The sequence below is a fragment of the Chrysoperla carnea genome, chromosome X (assembly GCF_905475395.1).
Source record: "Chrysoperla carnea chromosome X, inChrCarn1.1, whole genome shotgun sequence".
Lineage (NCBI taxonomy): Eukaryota > Metazoa > Arthropoda > Insecta > Neuroptera > Chrysopidae > Chrysoperla > Chrysoperla carnea.
This window is the reverse complement of record NC_058342.1, coordinates 35,620,635-35,634,853: the sequence shown is the minus strand read 5'-3', so window position 1 is coordinate 35,634,853 and position 14,219 is coordinate 35,620,635. Positions and strand designations below refer to the sequence as shown.

The 14,219-nt window shown below is 32.6% G+C and overlaps 1 protein-coding gene across 15 annotated transcripts in view; it reads right to left on the bottom strand.

Annotated features, from left to right (window-relative positions):
• LOC123302592 (plasma membrane calcium-transporting ATPase 3) overlaps positions 1 to 14,219 on the bottom strand; it is a 153,052-nt gene that overhangs the window by 23,756 nt on the left and 115,077 nt on the right. For 13 of the 15 annotated variants that reach the window (XM_044885586.1, XM_044885594.1, XM_044885598.1 and 10 more), the window contains 10 exons: positions 9,287 to 9,573; positions 8,789 to 8,999; positions 6,197 to 6,235; positions 4,240 to 4,655; positions 3,295 to 3,537; positions 2,981 to 3,222; positions 2,451 to 2,895; positions 1,427 to 2,027; positions 1,090 to 1,301; positions 542 to 693 (listed from right to left, as the gene is read on the bottom strand). In XM_044885586.1, the coding sequence (XP_044741521.1) occupies positions 542 to 693; positions 1,090 to 1,301; positions 1,427 to 2,027; positions 2,451 to 2,895; positions 2,981 to 3,222; positions 3,295 to 3,537; positions 4,240 to 4,655; positions 6,197 to 6,235; positions 8,789 to 8,999; positions 9,287 to 9,573 (2,848 nt within the window). The remainder of the gene's footprint in view (positions 1 to 541; positions 694 to 1,089; positions 1,302 to 1,426; positions 2,028 to 2,450; positions 2,896 to 2,980; positions 3,223 to 3,294; positions 3,538 to 4,239; positions 4,656 to 6,196; positions 6,236 to 8,788; positions 9,000 to 9,286; positions 9,574 to 14,219) is intronic. The other 2 variants (XM_044885593.1, XM_044885596.1) reach the window with 1 other exon arrangement.

The following is a 14,219-nucleotide window of genomic DNA, read 5'->3' as shown; positions in this document are numbered from 1 at the left end:
TTTGTGTGGATGAAATTAATGAAACTGATGTCATGATTCGAAATTATAGTGCAGGCTCTAAAGCAGAGATTCCATGGAAACTGAAAAGCTTACTCGAAATACAGACCTTTCATTAGAGATTCGGTATTGGTATGTTTTTCGAGCCGTAGAATCGATTTTTGTTGGTTTCAAATTCATATACATCATCAGTTTTCCCTAAACCGATTTTCATGCGTTTTTGTAAACCGATTTTCATCGATTCCACGGGTCAAAAAACATAGGCTTTATTTCTAGTAAACCTTTCAGTTTCCACAAAACCCCTGCAAGCGCCTGGAATAAGAAGTGTTACACCTTTTCCAAATCCTAAAATAATCACCCCTACGAACATAAAATTACGACACATCCCAAAAAAACGATATGAGTAGCGCAGCCACAACCTTTTGACTAAGAAATTGTTTTTCATTAGAAACACAAAAAAAAAAAATAGAAAATTTAATTTTTCTGTTTTTTTTCCAAAATTCATTCAAATAATTTTTGGTTTTGTTTTTTTGTTGATACTTACGACAAAATCTTTGGAATTTTCCGTGTTGGCACACTTGTGACTAGTTGACCCCATAATAATGTTCCAACTCCGAAAAATAAGCACCAAAGCCATTGCTCTAAGGTAAGACTTTTTGTTGAAAATGCCATTTTACCATATTGAATAATTACAACCTAAATTCGAAAATCAAATGTGTTAGATTTAAGGGTCAACTTAACTTGAGGGTGACCATTTTCTTCCTGAAAAATTACTGTATAAACATTTTAATAATACTTTCAGTGGATTATCCACTGCATCTTTTACATGGAGGCGTTTCGCCTTTGGATGACAGGTTTTTCTCAAGAATTACACGGAGAACTCCTTGTTCTGGATACTAGGGCACCTTTTTGGGTCAAAAAGGTCCTCTGTGCTAAGTTTTCTTTAAGTAATTTTCTTAAAGTCTTTGAAAAATAGTTTTTCAGATTTTTAAATACTCTTTTATGGCCCGGTCTGTGGTTATAAATATTTTTAATGGTCACCCTTACAATTTGGATCTCAAAATTTAGGAAACGTAAAAAAAAAACATATACTTGTGATAAACATGTTCCAATCCAAATTGTATAGAAAATAGGATTCGTAAATATTCCTTCGAACACGTTACGTTGCCCATGAATTTTTCTTGCATTGAATTCATTGAAGAGTGTCATCATTACAAATGAATTGAATATAACGGTAAAATGTTGCGTTGGTCCAGATCCAAATTCGGCTCCTCGTCCTGATTCAATATCCAAAAGTTTATCACCTAAAAACAAATAAAAATTCATATTTAAATTTCAGACAGACAGATAACACCCCTTTTTTTGTCCGGGGGTTAATAAAAGAGGCGAAGTTAAGTTAGAAATGAAAAAAAATAAAAATTGAACTTACCAACAAAAAGTAAGGCAAATATAACAGTTAATTGATATATAGCCTGTCCCAAAATATTCTTCATCATTGTCCGTGAAATCAATGGTTTTGTACGACCATATGGTTTCCGTAACAATAAATCTGGTGTTGGTAATTCTGTAGCTAACGCAAGTGATGCTAACGTGTCCATAATTAAATTCACCCATAACATTTGTACAGCTTTCAATGGACTGTCTTGTACAGCGCATGCACCAATAAAAGCAACAATTACAGCGACAACATTGACTGTAAGTTGAAATTGTAAAAATTTAGCAATACTATCGTATACGTTACGGCCCCACATCACAGCTTTTACGATACTACTGAAATTATCATCGGTTAAGATAATATCGGAGGCTTCTTTGGCAACATCGGTACCGGCAATACCCATAGCAAAACCAACATCCGCTTTCTTTAACGCTGGTCCATCGTTTGTACCATCACCAGTTACGGCAACCACTTCACGACTTTCACTTATTTTACTATCGATAATACCTTTCACCAACGTGTATTTATCGGTTGGGGATGATCGAGCTAATACTCGTAACTTTGGCCATACTTTATCTAACAAATGTTGTTGAACCTGTTTTATTTGGGCATAGTAAGTTTTTTATTAATATTTAAGAAAATTTTATTTTTAAAAAGCTCTAATTCCAATCACAGCTCAAGAAATAACTTCTATTGATGACAAATCTTAAGGTAGGTTGGGTATTAGTACAAAATTTGGTTTAAACACAAGGTACGACACGAAAACTTGTTTATTTGAAATCAAATTTCAATTTAAAGGACCCCGCACAAATTAAGTAAGATTCAAGTGTTGTATTTTCAAAACCTCATTCCGAAATCATTACAAGCCTTTTTTTAGATTGAACTTGATACGACCTTGACTTGACCTCTAAATAATTTCAGGGCTTAAGTGATTTTCCAGTGTTGGCAACTCCAAAAAGCTTGTCATAGAAGTTATTAGTTGAAAAATAAGTGAAATAGGGTAGAAAATAAAACATACCTCGCCATTACTATCACGAATTCGGCGATTAAATTCCTTGCCCTCAAGTATAAGAAAATCTTCATTAGGTTTCAATATACCACATTTGGTGGCTATTGATCTGGCAGTGTTTATATTATCACCAGTGACCATTCGTACAGTGATACCAGCCTTCTGACATCGTCGTATAGCTTCTGGTACTTCCGGTCGTACAGGATCCTCGATACCAACCACACATAAGCATGTCAAATTATTCACAATATTCTCTTCATCATCCCAATTGGGCTCTTGCTCAATATGAACTTGATTAATTTCAGCTTTACCAGGCACAAAATCACGATAAGCTATACTGATTGTACGTAAACCGTCGCATGCCATTGGTTCAATGACTTGATGTAATAAACGTTCTTGCATGTCACGCGTGAATTTCTCTAATTCACCATTATGTCCGTAGATAAATGCACATCTGTCAACAAATATTTTATCATTAGTTCTATTATAACAAATTGTTTTAGCCTCCCTCCCCTTAAAAGAAAAACAAATCTACTTACTTTTTTAGAACAATTTCAGAAGCACCTTTTGTAAAAAGTCTGTAACCTCCTCCCTGAGTTGGAATAATTGTACTCATAGACTTTCGTACTGAATTAAATGTATATACCCGTGTAAACATTTCTTCTGGGATATCGTCGCGAATTGTTTGATAATTTTTACCCATACCTTGAACAAATCCCAGTAAAGCACATTCGGTTTTATTTCCCACTTGTTTAGGAAGCTCTGAAGGCTCTTCAGGCATCTATAAAACAAAACATACAAGTTAGAAAACCATCGAAAAATTATTGGAAGCCAATAAATAAAGCAAGCTTACCATAATTCGAGACGTGTACGCCGAATTTATTGCTATACCCTGAATAATGAAATTTCCAACAGTTGACGGTATGTCGGAAAATTTAGGCATTGTTTTACATAATTTTTCACAAATATACGATTGTACGACTGTCATACGATTTGTTGTCAAAGTACCAGTTTTATCTGAACAAATTGATGTTGCGTTACCCATTGTTTCACAAGCGTCCAAATGCCGGACCAAATTATTATCTTTCATCATTTTCTAAAACAAAATTCAATTAAGAAACTGGTATTAATTCTCCATGCATACACTCTCCCCCCATATGATTCCCAATTTTCCGGTATAAGTATACATTATTATCCCTGATTTTTTAAAATTGTATACGGGATAACCCTCTTGAGGGCATACTTTGCAAATCTAAGGATCCTGACGAACAAACTTTACACTATATCCTGATTTGACCCATTATAACATATGGCAGTGAAAGTTGGACCCTGACACAAGAAGATCAGGAGAAAATAAGATTTGAACGAAAGATTAGAAGAAGGATATATGGTGCAATCTGAGCGAGCGCGGAAGAATGGCGCATCCGAACTAACAGGGAATTTCAGGAGATCCTGAAGGGAGAAGATATTGTGAAGTTCATCAAATCGCAGAGGCTCAGATGGTTCGAATATGTACAAAGAATGGAGGAAGGAAGGATACCCAAGAAAATATTGGATGCCAAAGTGTATGCCACACGAAGAAGAGGCAGGCCTCGACTTAGACGGTTGGGCCAAGTTTTAGACGGCCTGAAGGTGATGCGAGTCACCGAATGGGGATCCGCTCTCAAGGACAAAGCAATCTAGAGGAGAGTGCCAAAATCTTTTTGGCATCTTTTTAAAGTGCAAATTTTGATGTGAAAAGAGTTTGCCCTCCTTTGTACATTCTGTAGCTGGAGCTAAATAAATAAATAAGATTTACCTTAACACTGTAAGCTAGAGACAAAGTGACAGCCAATGGAAGACCTTCAGGAACAGCGACCACAAGTACAGTAACACCAATAATTAGATGTCTGACCAATTGTGTAACATAAGTAGTTTTCCATTGTTTTCCTTCAATAACGAACGTTTTCACACAAAATTGTATAACCAGAATGACAACGGTTAAAACGGCAATTGTTGAACCAGCATAACCAATTTGTATAGCCAATTTCGTTAATTTTGCTTGTAAAACAGATTTCTCTTTTTTGCCATGTGCTTCTGGAGCGGGTGGTTGATCGGCTACATGATTATCCGGTTGTTGTTCGACGATTTCTGTGTTAATTGGCGCATGTTTATTCGACATTGGTGCAGGTGAGTTCATGTGACTGTTACCAGTAACTTGGGAATCTTCTTCACCTATTTATTCACATTCCAATATTAGCAAAACATTTTTTAAAAAAATATCGAAATTTACGTCCTTTTTTTAAACGCGTGAAATAATTTTGAAGCAAAATAAATTTGTGATTTTATTGAATACGAGAAGCGGAATTTGTTTTCTAAATCACAAAAAAATCATTTTCTATATCAAGCTAAATTAAATCCTCATCAAATCTGCTCTAGAAATCAAAAGTAAATTCCTTGAATTTGTCCCAGATTTCCACCAAGAAAAAAATGAGTATTAATCAAATAATACTCCAAATAGGTCTAATACGATTAGACCCAAAAAATAAATTGAGATTTGATGTGATTTTCTTTGGAATTTTTCCGAAAATAAAAATAAATGTATTGCCTAAAATAATAAAAAAATAATAAATTTCGCAATATGGTGCAAAATAAAGCTACTTTTAAAATAATATATTTACAAAAGGAATCAAAAAATGCTAATTTTTGTTAAAAATACACAATCTTTGGAGAAAAAAAAACGCATGCAAAAAAAAATTAATACATATACAATTGGGGGGATTCAGTTTTTAAAAAAGATGGATCTTTTTTTTTTCTGAAATTTTCATTGGGGCATTACACAAAGACCAGAGAAGTGGGGGAGGGGGGAGGAAGAGGGTTCTTTCCGTTCCTACATTATCACAAGCTTGGAAAATGGATAGTTTCACTTTCAGTGGCCTGAATGAATTTTCTTTACGAAGTTCTGGAAAATTATTATTTTTTCGTTAAACCTTTCAAGATTGATGAAGAAAAAGACAGTTAAAATACTTAATTATTTAGATACTTTGTACATTTTGAAACTTAATGAGTTTTAGAAAAAAGGAGATCAAACAAAAGTTGTTTATTTTTAAAAAAATATCGATTTTAAAAACTTCAGTAGTTCTTAAATTTGTAAAAAGGTGGCATCTCGATATATTCAGTAGTTTTTGTGGATCTTCAGAATTATGAAACTATTAAAGAAATAAAACTATCAATTTTCAAAATTCGATTTGTTCAGAAATACTACAATTTTCTCATTAATTTTTCTTTATAATCATGATTTCTAAGCGTTACAATCAATTGTGTTTTTGGTATCGATTACGGAAACTAGAAATTTTCAAAGGTTCGATTTGTTCAGGGGATACTCAAACGACTACATCGAATTAAAAAAATCAATCATTCTGACTGAAACCATTATTTCTAAGCGTTACTATAATTTTAAAAACATTGTGTAAAGCCCATCACAAAAATACTATAACAAAATATATATATACATTTACAAGTGGGGAGGGGGGTGATAAAAACGACACAATAGGAGGTAACATAATGCTTCTAACACCAGATAATTACAACATGAAATTCAACAATAGGCATTTTGTTTTTTATCGACCGCCATTTTGTTTTCAAACTGACAAGAAAACAAAATGGTAGACAATAATTTGTACTCTTCGTTTTTTTGTTTTTTTATATTTAAAAACTGAATACATTCAATTGTATTTGTACAAAATAGCTCGTTTTGTGGTATTTAAACTATTCACCTGTCAATGATTTCTTCTTGCCTCGCTGTTTTTTTTGTTCTGGAGTACAAAAACACATGCAAAATGGAAACATATGTGTTAAATAAAACACCACCAAAAAAAAAAACATGTCAAAAATAGGGGTCAAAAAATAAAACATAAAAAACAAACAAACATAAATTAATCAAAAAACATTGGGGTGGGGGGTCATGTTGAGTTTTTTTTTGGGTACAAGTAGGATAAAATAGGTCTAGGAGTCGGCAGTAGTATTTGACATTCATTTCAATTCAAGGTCGTCTCTAACCACTTTTTATCTAACGAAAATATTCATAAGTAGGCTAATACTGAAGGGATTTGCTTGTTGGAATATGTTCAAGGGTATCTCCCGAAGGTAAACTCAAGTTGGCGTAACGGGAGGGCCCGAGATTCAGTCGCCATCTTGGAAAACAGGTCTTATCAAATACCTCGTGAACCATCATAAGATATTTGATAAGACCTGTTTTCCAAGATGGCGGCTGAAGCTCGTGCTCCCTCGTTCCACCGACTTAAGTTTACATTCGGGAGATAACCTTGAACATATTCCAAAAAGAAAATCTCTTCAGTAAGAAATTGCCGAACAAAATACGAAAATATTCATAAGTAATTCAATAATCGGGTAATTTTGTTCTGCAATTTTCTACGGAAGGGATTTTCATGTTGGAATATGTTCAAGGATATCTCCTGGATGTAAACTCAAGTTGGCGGGACGAAGGGGCGCGAGCTTCAGCCACCATCTTGGAAAATAGGTCTTATCAAATATCTCGTGATACATGGTTTATGAGATATTTGATAAAACGACTGAAGCTCGCACCTCCTCGTTCCGCCAACTTGGGTTTACATACGGGAAGATACCCCTGAACATATTCCTCTCAAAACTTTCAACCGTTCTGGAATAATTGGTAAATACTACGCCGGGTCATAGATCTAAAACTAATTATAAAAAACGGGATGATTAGTTACTTGAGTTCAGTGTTGGTTCGAGAACCGATGGGATCAGTTCGCTATCGTAAGGTGAGCACATAAGAATGGTTAGTTACACACATTAAAATTCATTTTTCGTCTTTGGGGTCAAGTGTAAGATATCTCAAAATGGACCTTTTATTTCAAGAGTGAAATAGACGTAAACGAGACGGGTGGAAAAATGAGATGACTATCAAGACAAAATCTGCCCTTATGACGTCAAATAAGATTGAGGTTACACCGGGTAACCTCAACTATCTCATCCCACAGTCTTCTCTTGTTTCCGTCTATTTTGCTCTCGATTTAATTGGACGATTTTGAACACCCTGTAGTTTCGTTACGAGGGGTATTTGTTTTAAACGATGCTGAATTTAAAGCTTTTATCGATTCCGTTGTTCTTCATTCTACACCAAACCTTCTGTATTGCTAAAGCAAATTTCAAATAAAATGAGTCCTTTTTAGTCAATTCAATCATAGGCGGCGCCAATTTTAAATTACTTATGGGTACTTCAGTTTTAGATTGTGGCTTCCCAAAAGAAGAACATAATTTATGGGGACATACAATGCCATGAACAGACTGACAGGCAGACAAAACGTTTGCGCAGAAGATCGTAGCAAAGATTTCTTTTTTGCTTGATTTAATGATTCAAACTAATCATGGACTGAATGCTGAATATTTCAAACGTCGAAATCTGGAGCTGTTTGTTGTATAATGACACGGAGCTTATTTTATTTGAAATTTGGCAAATAAAAGGACGAAAAACACGCGAAAAAATAAAATTGATCCAAACACTCTATACATGTCCAAAATGCTTGAAAAATTCGTCTAAATAAAAAACATTTCTCTAATTTTTTTTAGTTATTTTATTTACAGGTAAGCAAAGGAAGAGAGAATTGGTTTGTGCATTCCATAAAAAATTTGGAATTTCGAAAAAAAAATTGGATTTTTTGGATCAACTAAAGTGAGAAGACTAATTTTTTTTTGTAAACTGTGGAGAAAATTTTATAAATTGAATTTAAAACTTTAGATAAACAGTACGATTTTGAAAGGGTTTGAGCAATTTTTAGCATTGAAGCAATTTACAATATTACAGAGTGTCCGGAAAATGATATTACAAAAAAATTCAATTTTCCGAATAACCTGTATATTTTACCGCTTTGCTTATAAGATAAGCGAAACATTCTAGACGCATGCTTTATTACGAAAAAAACCTTTAAATCACCGCACACGTCCCTTTCAAAAAACATACTGCCCTTTAAATATTTTGAAAAGTCTAAAAAAATTTCACATGCTTATAAAATAGTGTGAAAACTTTAATTTCAAAGTATAGAGTGTAGACCAAGCAAGGAGCACTCAAAAAGTAATTTTCTCGAGTTCAATTCAGAACACCAAAAGATTACCTTCAATTTCGGTGTTGATTGCTTAGCCTAGTGGGGGGGGGTGGTTGAGAGAGAGGTTCGAGGCTTAGGTTGGAGTAAAAAACATGGAAATTGGGGGTAAAATCATGAACACGTTCGATAGAAGATATACACTGTAAAAAGATTCTCAATGCAACAAGACAATATATTTTGTTGGGCAAAAATAAGTAAAAAAGCGCACACGGGTCCACAAACCTTTTTTCATCTTCTTAATTTCTTCTTGTTGTTGATCGACGGCAGCTCCAAGCAATGTAAAGATAATACCTGCTTGTGAGTTAACACCTACTGCCGCTACCAACATTTTACCAGAACCTTCCATTACATGGGTGCCAGATAACACCATGGGATCGAATGCTTCACCCTTTTTCACATGATCAGATTCACCAGTTAACGATGATTCGTCCACCTATAAATTACGGAATATTAAAATCCGGACTCCCCCGAAATTTGACGACTCTTGCACTAAAAATCACCTTCTTCAAGGAAAAATGAAAACTCGGTCATTAAAATAAAAGGTGCAATACCAAAGGGTCGAATTATAGCGTCCCTTTTAACGATCGGATTTTAATGTTTCCTCGAAGAAGAACGAAGTTAGATGAAAGTGCCACCAAATGAGTTCCATAGTAACCATAATAATTACTGGTACATTTTAGATATAAATTCGTATAATTTCGAGAAAAAGGAAAAGCTTACCTTTAAGTCGTTACTCTGTATGAGTATACCATCCGCTGGTAACAGATCACCATACTTGATCTGACAAATATCGCCGACAACAATGTCGCCAACCGATATCTGTTTAACTTCACCTTGTCGTATAACAGAAAATTTATGTTCACCTTCTATACGATTCTGTAAGCCACGAAATTGCCGTTCTTTTGTGTAATCGTTAAAGGCCGTTACAATAACCACAACAATAACAGATATTAAAATAGCCAATCCTTCAATCCATCCGTGTGATGTTTCATCGTCGTCAAATTGCACTAGAAAATATAGTTACAAATTTTCGAATTAGAATTCATTCATTTTTTTTTTTTAGGAAAATTATTTTCGACTTGTGTTTATATCTTTTCTTTTTGAAAATTGAAATTTTACAAAATTTTAACCTGATATCCCCTCGAACAGAGCAGACCTCCCCCATATAAAAGGTTTACTCAAAATTTCTAGGATACCCAAGATGTAGGGTCCCTTATTCCACAGGATCTGAAATATCCTTCATTTTTAAGTACAAAAACTCTAAAACTTAAAGAAAAATTCCAAAATATTGTTCGAATTTTCGATATTAAAAATCTCGAAATTACAGGTGACTCCAATTTATAGTCTCTATATAGAGGTGTAGTAACAAAAATAGCTTTTCGTTCGAACTTCGAAAGGAAAAAATCAATATTTAATCATATATTCACGATCAAATATTCATATTAACAAATTTCTAACTTATTCGTCATCGTTAATCATAATTCTATTTAAATTTAGAAAATTCGATAATCGAATATCAATTCATTATTTAACAATAAAATATTGACACAGATAGTATCTTTTCAAACGAAAAATATTGCTAAAAGTACACTGAACGGCATAGAATTTCATTCAGATAAGAATTATCAAAAAATTATATGGTTTTTCTCAAATTTCTCACAAAATGGGTTTCTGTATTTTTTTTCTAGGTCTAAAACTAACGGAAGAAGATGCAGAAGTTTAAAAGGCACAAAATCCTAAGAGCATAGGTTTTTGAGAAGGGAAAAATTAACAATTAACATTCCTTCAGATATCCTCTTTTTTTTCCAGAAGTTCTTCTAACTTTATCGATTTCTCAAAAGGTTTCAACTAATTGAAAAAAATCCCTATATATTATAGAGAATGGATTTAAATGCAAGTGTACAACAATACAGCTCATACATCAGAATAACACATGAGCTATAATTAATAAAGATATATTTAAAAAATAAAAATTTAATTTAATCTGACATTTAACTGCCCCATCTATGATCATCATTTTGAACCATAAAATAAAGATTTCTTTAATAATTTAAAATAGTAAATGTCAAACAATTCATGGCCATCCTTTATGATATACTCAATGAATTATGACTATATGACGAGTGTTATGGAAGGCGAATAACTGAGATCAAGAGAGGTGGAAGCTATGAAGCGGTGGCTTTTACATTTAAGTCCAGTGAAGCGGGCGGGTATCAAGCTAGTATCGATATATTTGTTCTTTTAATATCCCTTACTTTGTTCGAATTCGAATACCAGATTATCAGTTTCAATTTACAAAAAAAAAATACTTTTTTTTTAACTTTTATAAATCGTTAGCCAATTTTTAATTATTTCAATTAAATTGATTAAATTTTGCCAATTATCATTTTAACAAAGAAATTTTGAATCGTTTTTAAATTTAAAATTTGGTACCTGTTTAAAAATTTTCGAAGTGACAGAAATTAAATATAATTTCTTTTTTTTTTTTTGAAATTTTAACCTCTTGAATAAAACTGGAATAATGAAACAAAATCTCAATTGATCTTTCGAGCATAACAAAAATTTCGAAAATCAATAAACAATTTTTACTATTCCACTTTTATTTAAAAGGTTTAAAATCTAAACCTTGATTCTAAAGCCTCATTCACACTTACACATCCTGTTGACTGCGTAACATAATAAAATAGACAATAATCGTTATTGAATGATCACACATATAAGCGGATTGATTTCAAAATCGCTTTAAACAGATAACATGAAAGCTGCAAGAAAGTAAACGTTAGTTCAACAGTGACGTCACATCGATGTAAGTGTGAATATGACTTTACGTTTATTAACGTCGTCTCGAAAATAATAAATTTAGACTTAACTAAACAATTAACATTAAAATCGTACGTGCATCTACTTTCAATCCAAATGAATACATGGGTAGAGGTGTTTTATGTTGGAAATGTTTATTTTCTACCCATGTCTTCAACTGTACATCAAATTACACGTATTAAGATATAGGTACAATTTTTTACATACATAAAGAAAGATTTGTTTAGTTTTAATTACTAAATTTGTTACGACATTCACAGTATCATGACATAGAGAAAAGAGGGGTGGGGGTGTGTTGGTGGTGGAGGAAATGTGTGATTTATATGAATGCATTCGAAATTAAATTTTTTTTTATTTTATTTTAAATTATCTAAGCAAGTTTTACTCCCTATTATCCCACAGGAAAGATATTTATATCTCACTTGGTTGAAAGAGAGATAATATGCTTTTCCTTTTTTTGGCATAATTTTCTCACAAAGGAAGTTATCAATTTTTTGCTTGACCAGAAAATGTGGAAAAAACTTGACGTAAAACAATCGAAAAGGGAATCTGTCCTGTCATTCGTAATGAAGTTGGGTTCAACAATTATCCCAAGGTTAGATGAAACCAGATGTGGTCGAAGACAAAGGAGACGACTATTTCTGTAGTAAAAAAGGACGGAAGGACTTTTTGGGGCAGGCTTCGAAGGTCCTCGAACTGAAAGGTTAAGTTAGTGAAATTGTTGAAACTTTGCATAGCCGATTGAAGTGATTTTGGTTTCGTAAAGAATTCAGTACATGATGTCGAAGCAGTGATTGTGTAATTATGATTGGTTAATAGGTATTTCCAACGATTTCTATGTCTCTGGAAAACTGGGAAACAGTTCGAATTTCGAATGTATTCCAGGTAAATTTTATGGTAAATATATATTTAAGTCCAATTTTTTTAGCGCAACTTTCTAATAATCCAAATAGATATTGATAAATACGGCATTCTTTTTGGCAATATTTTTTGCAGGGCAGCCATCTTAAAAGATTATTCACTGACTTATTTTTAAAATTCTTTCAAGGTTTCACCTAATACTGTATTTTTTTAGCACGGTTTAACCTTTGCGACACGGTACTCAACTATTGTGACACTAAATTTCGGGAAACCTAATTTACATATTTTTTGGGTAATTTCTAAACTATGATATCCAAAACCATGCAAAATCCATGCAGATTGGTCTTGTTTTGGGAAAATTAGTTTTTACACGATTTTATTTAAGATTTTCGAGGTAAATCTTTTCTAATTTTCAGAAGTGGCCACAAGCATCAATACTTTTCTTACATTTTATGCAAATCTAGATTATTTAACTATTAGAAAAAACAGTGTCTAAAAAGTTGATCGAAATCGATTCGAGAAACCGATATTTGTATGGAATTTTCTATCGTATCTAAAAAAATACGTTTCCGGTCAAAAAATGAACCCGATTTTTAAATTTTTTGGGTTAAAATTACCTTATATACTGAGTTTCATCGAAATTGGAAACATTAAAAATTTTTCGATTTTTTGCAATTTTTTTAAGGGGTACCCCTTTGAAAAAAATCGAAAAATCGAGAAAAATTTTATATCGCGGAATTTAATAAAAATCAGTTTCTAAGCTAAGCTTGACCCAAAAAATTCAAAAATCGGGTTAATTTTACTATTGGGCGAATAGATTTTGAGAAAAACGATACCCCGGATCGATTTTTGAAGTTATCTCGAAAAATATCCGCCCAAGCGTTAAATAAACCCGATTTTTAAATTTTTTGGGTTAAAATTACCTTATATACTGAGTTTCATCGAAATTCGAAACATAAAAAATTTTTCGATTTTTTGCAATTTTTTTAAGGGGTACCCCTTCGAAAAAAATCGACAAATCGAGAAAAATTTTGTATCGCGGAATTTGATAAAACTCACTTTAAAGAGTAAGTTTGACCCAAAAAATTCAAAAATCGGGTTCATTTGTCAATTGGATGAGTAATTTCTAGGGAAAACGATCTCTCGGGTCGATTTCTGACCTTATCTCGAAAGCTGTTCTTCCAATCCTAAAATAAAATCGATTTTTGAACTTAATACTTGAACTTAAATTACCTAAAATACTACGTTTTATCAAAATTGGAGACAAACTTTCCTCGATTTACTTAAAAGTTATTTTTGATTAAAAAAAGAATTGTTCGAGATATTTCGAACGGTATCGCCCGCAACTCAAATTCCGTAATTAAAACTCTAAAAAACGTAAAAATCGAATATTTTATTGAATGATTTTCAAAATTTTGCTCTCATTTTTCCCAGTTTGTGGCTACTCTGAAAATCATCGAAAATAATCTTTCGAAATTTCGGAGTTTTATTTAAAAAGACGAAACAATAACTGTGTAATTCTTTTAAATTTCAAATAAAATGAAAAAGTCGTAGAGACAACAGGAAGAGAGGATATTTTTAATGTCAGTTGAGATATTGATAAAGTATTTTAATTTGACGAAGACGTTTGCCAAATGACAATTAACGAACGGATAGCTAATACGCTAATACTTACTAGAAAGAGAATCGTTAACAGTGAAAATAGTGTCAATCTAACTACACATGAAATATTGAAATTAATGAGCTATCTAAAATTACATCACAAATAGTCAAATAGTACAATCAACGAACCAACGATTTTTTTATTCGAACGAAAAAATTGTTTGCTGAGTCTATTTGACTTACGGATTTTTGCCTTCTCGTCCGAAAATTATCGTAAAAAGTCTATATGGTTTAAAGAGGAACTTTTTAAGTTTTAACCCCCGCGACATTGGGGTGAAGAGGGTTTATATAGTGAAGTAAATCAGGTAAG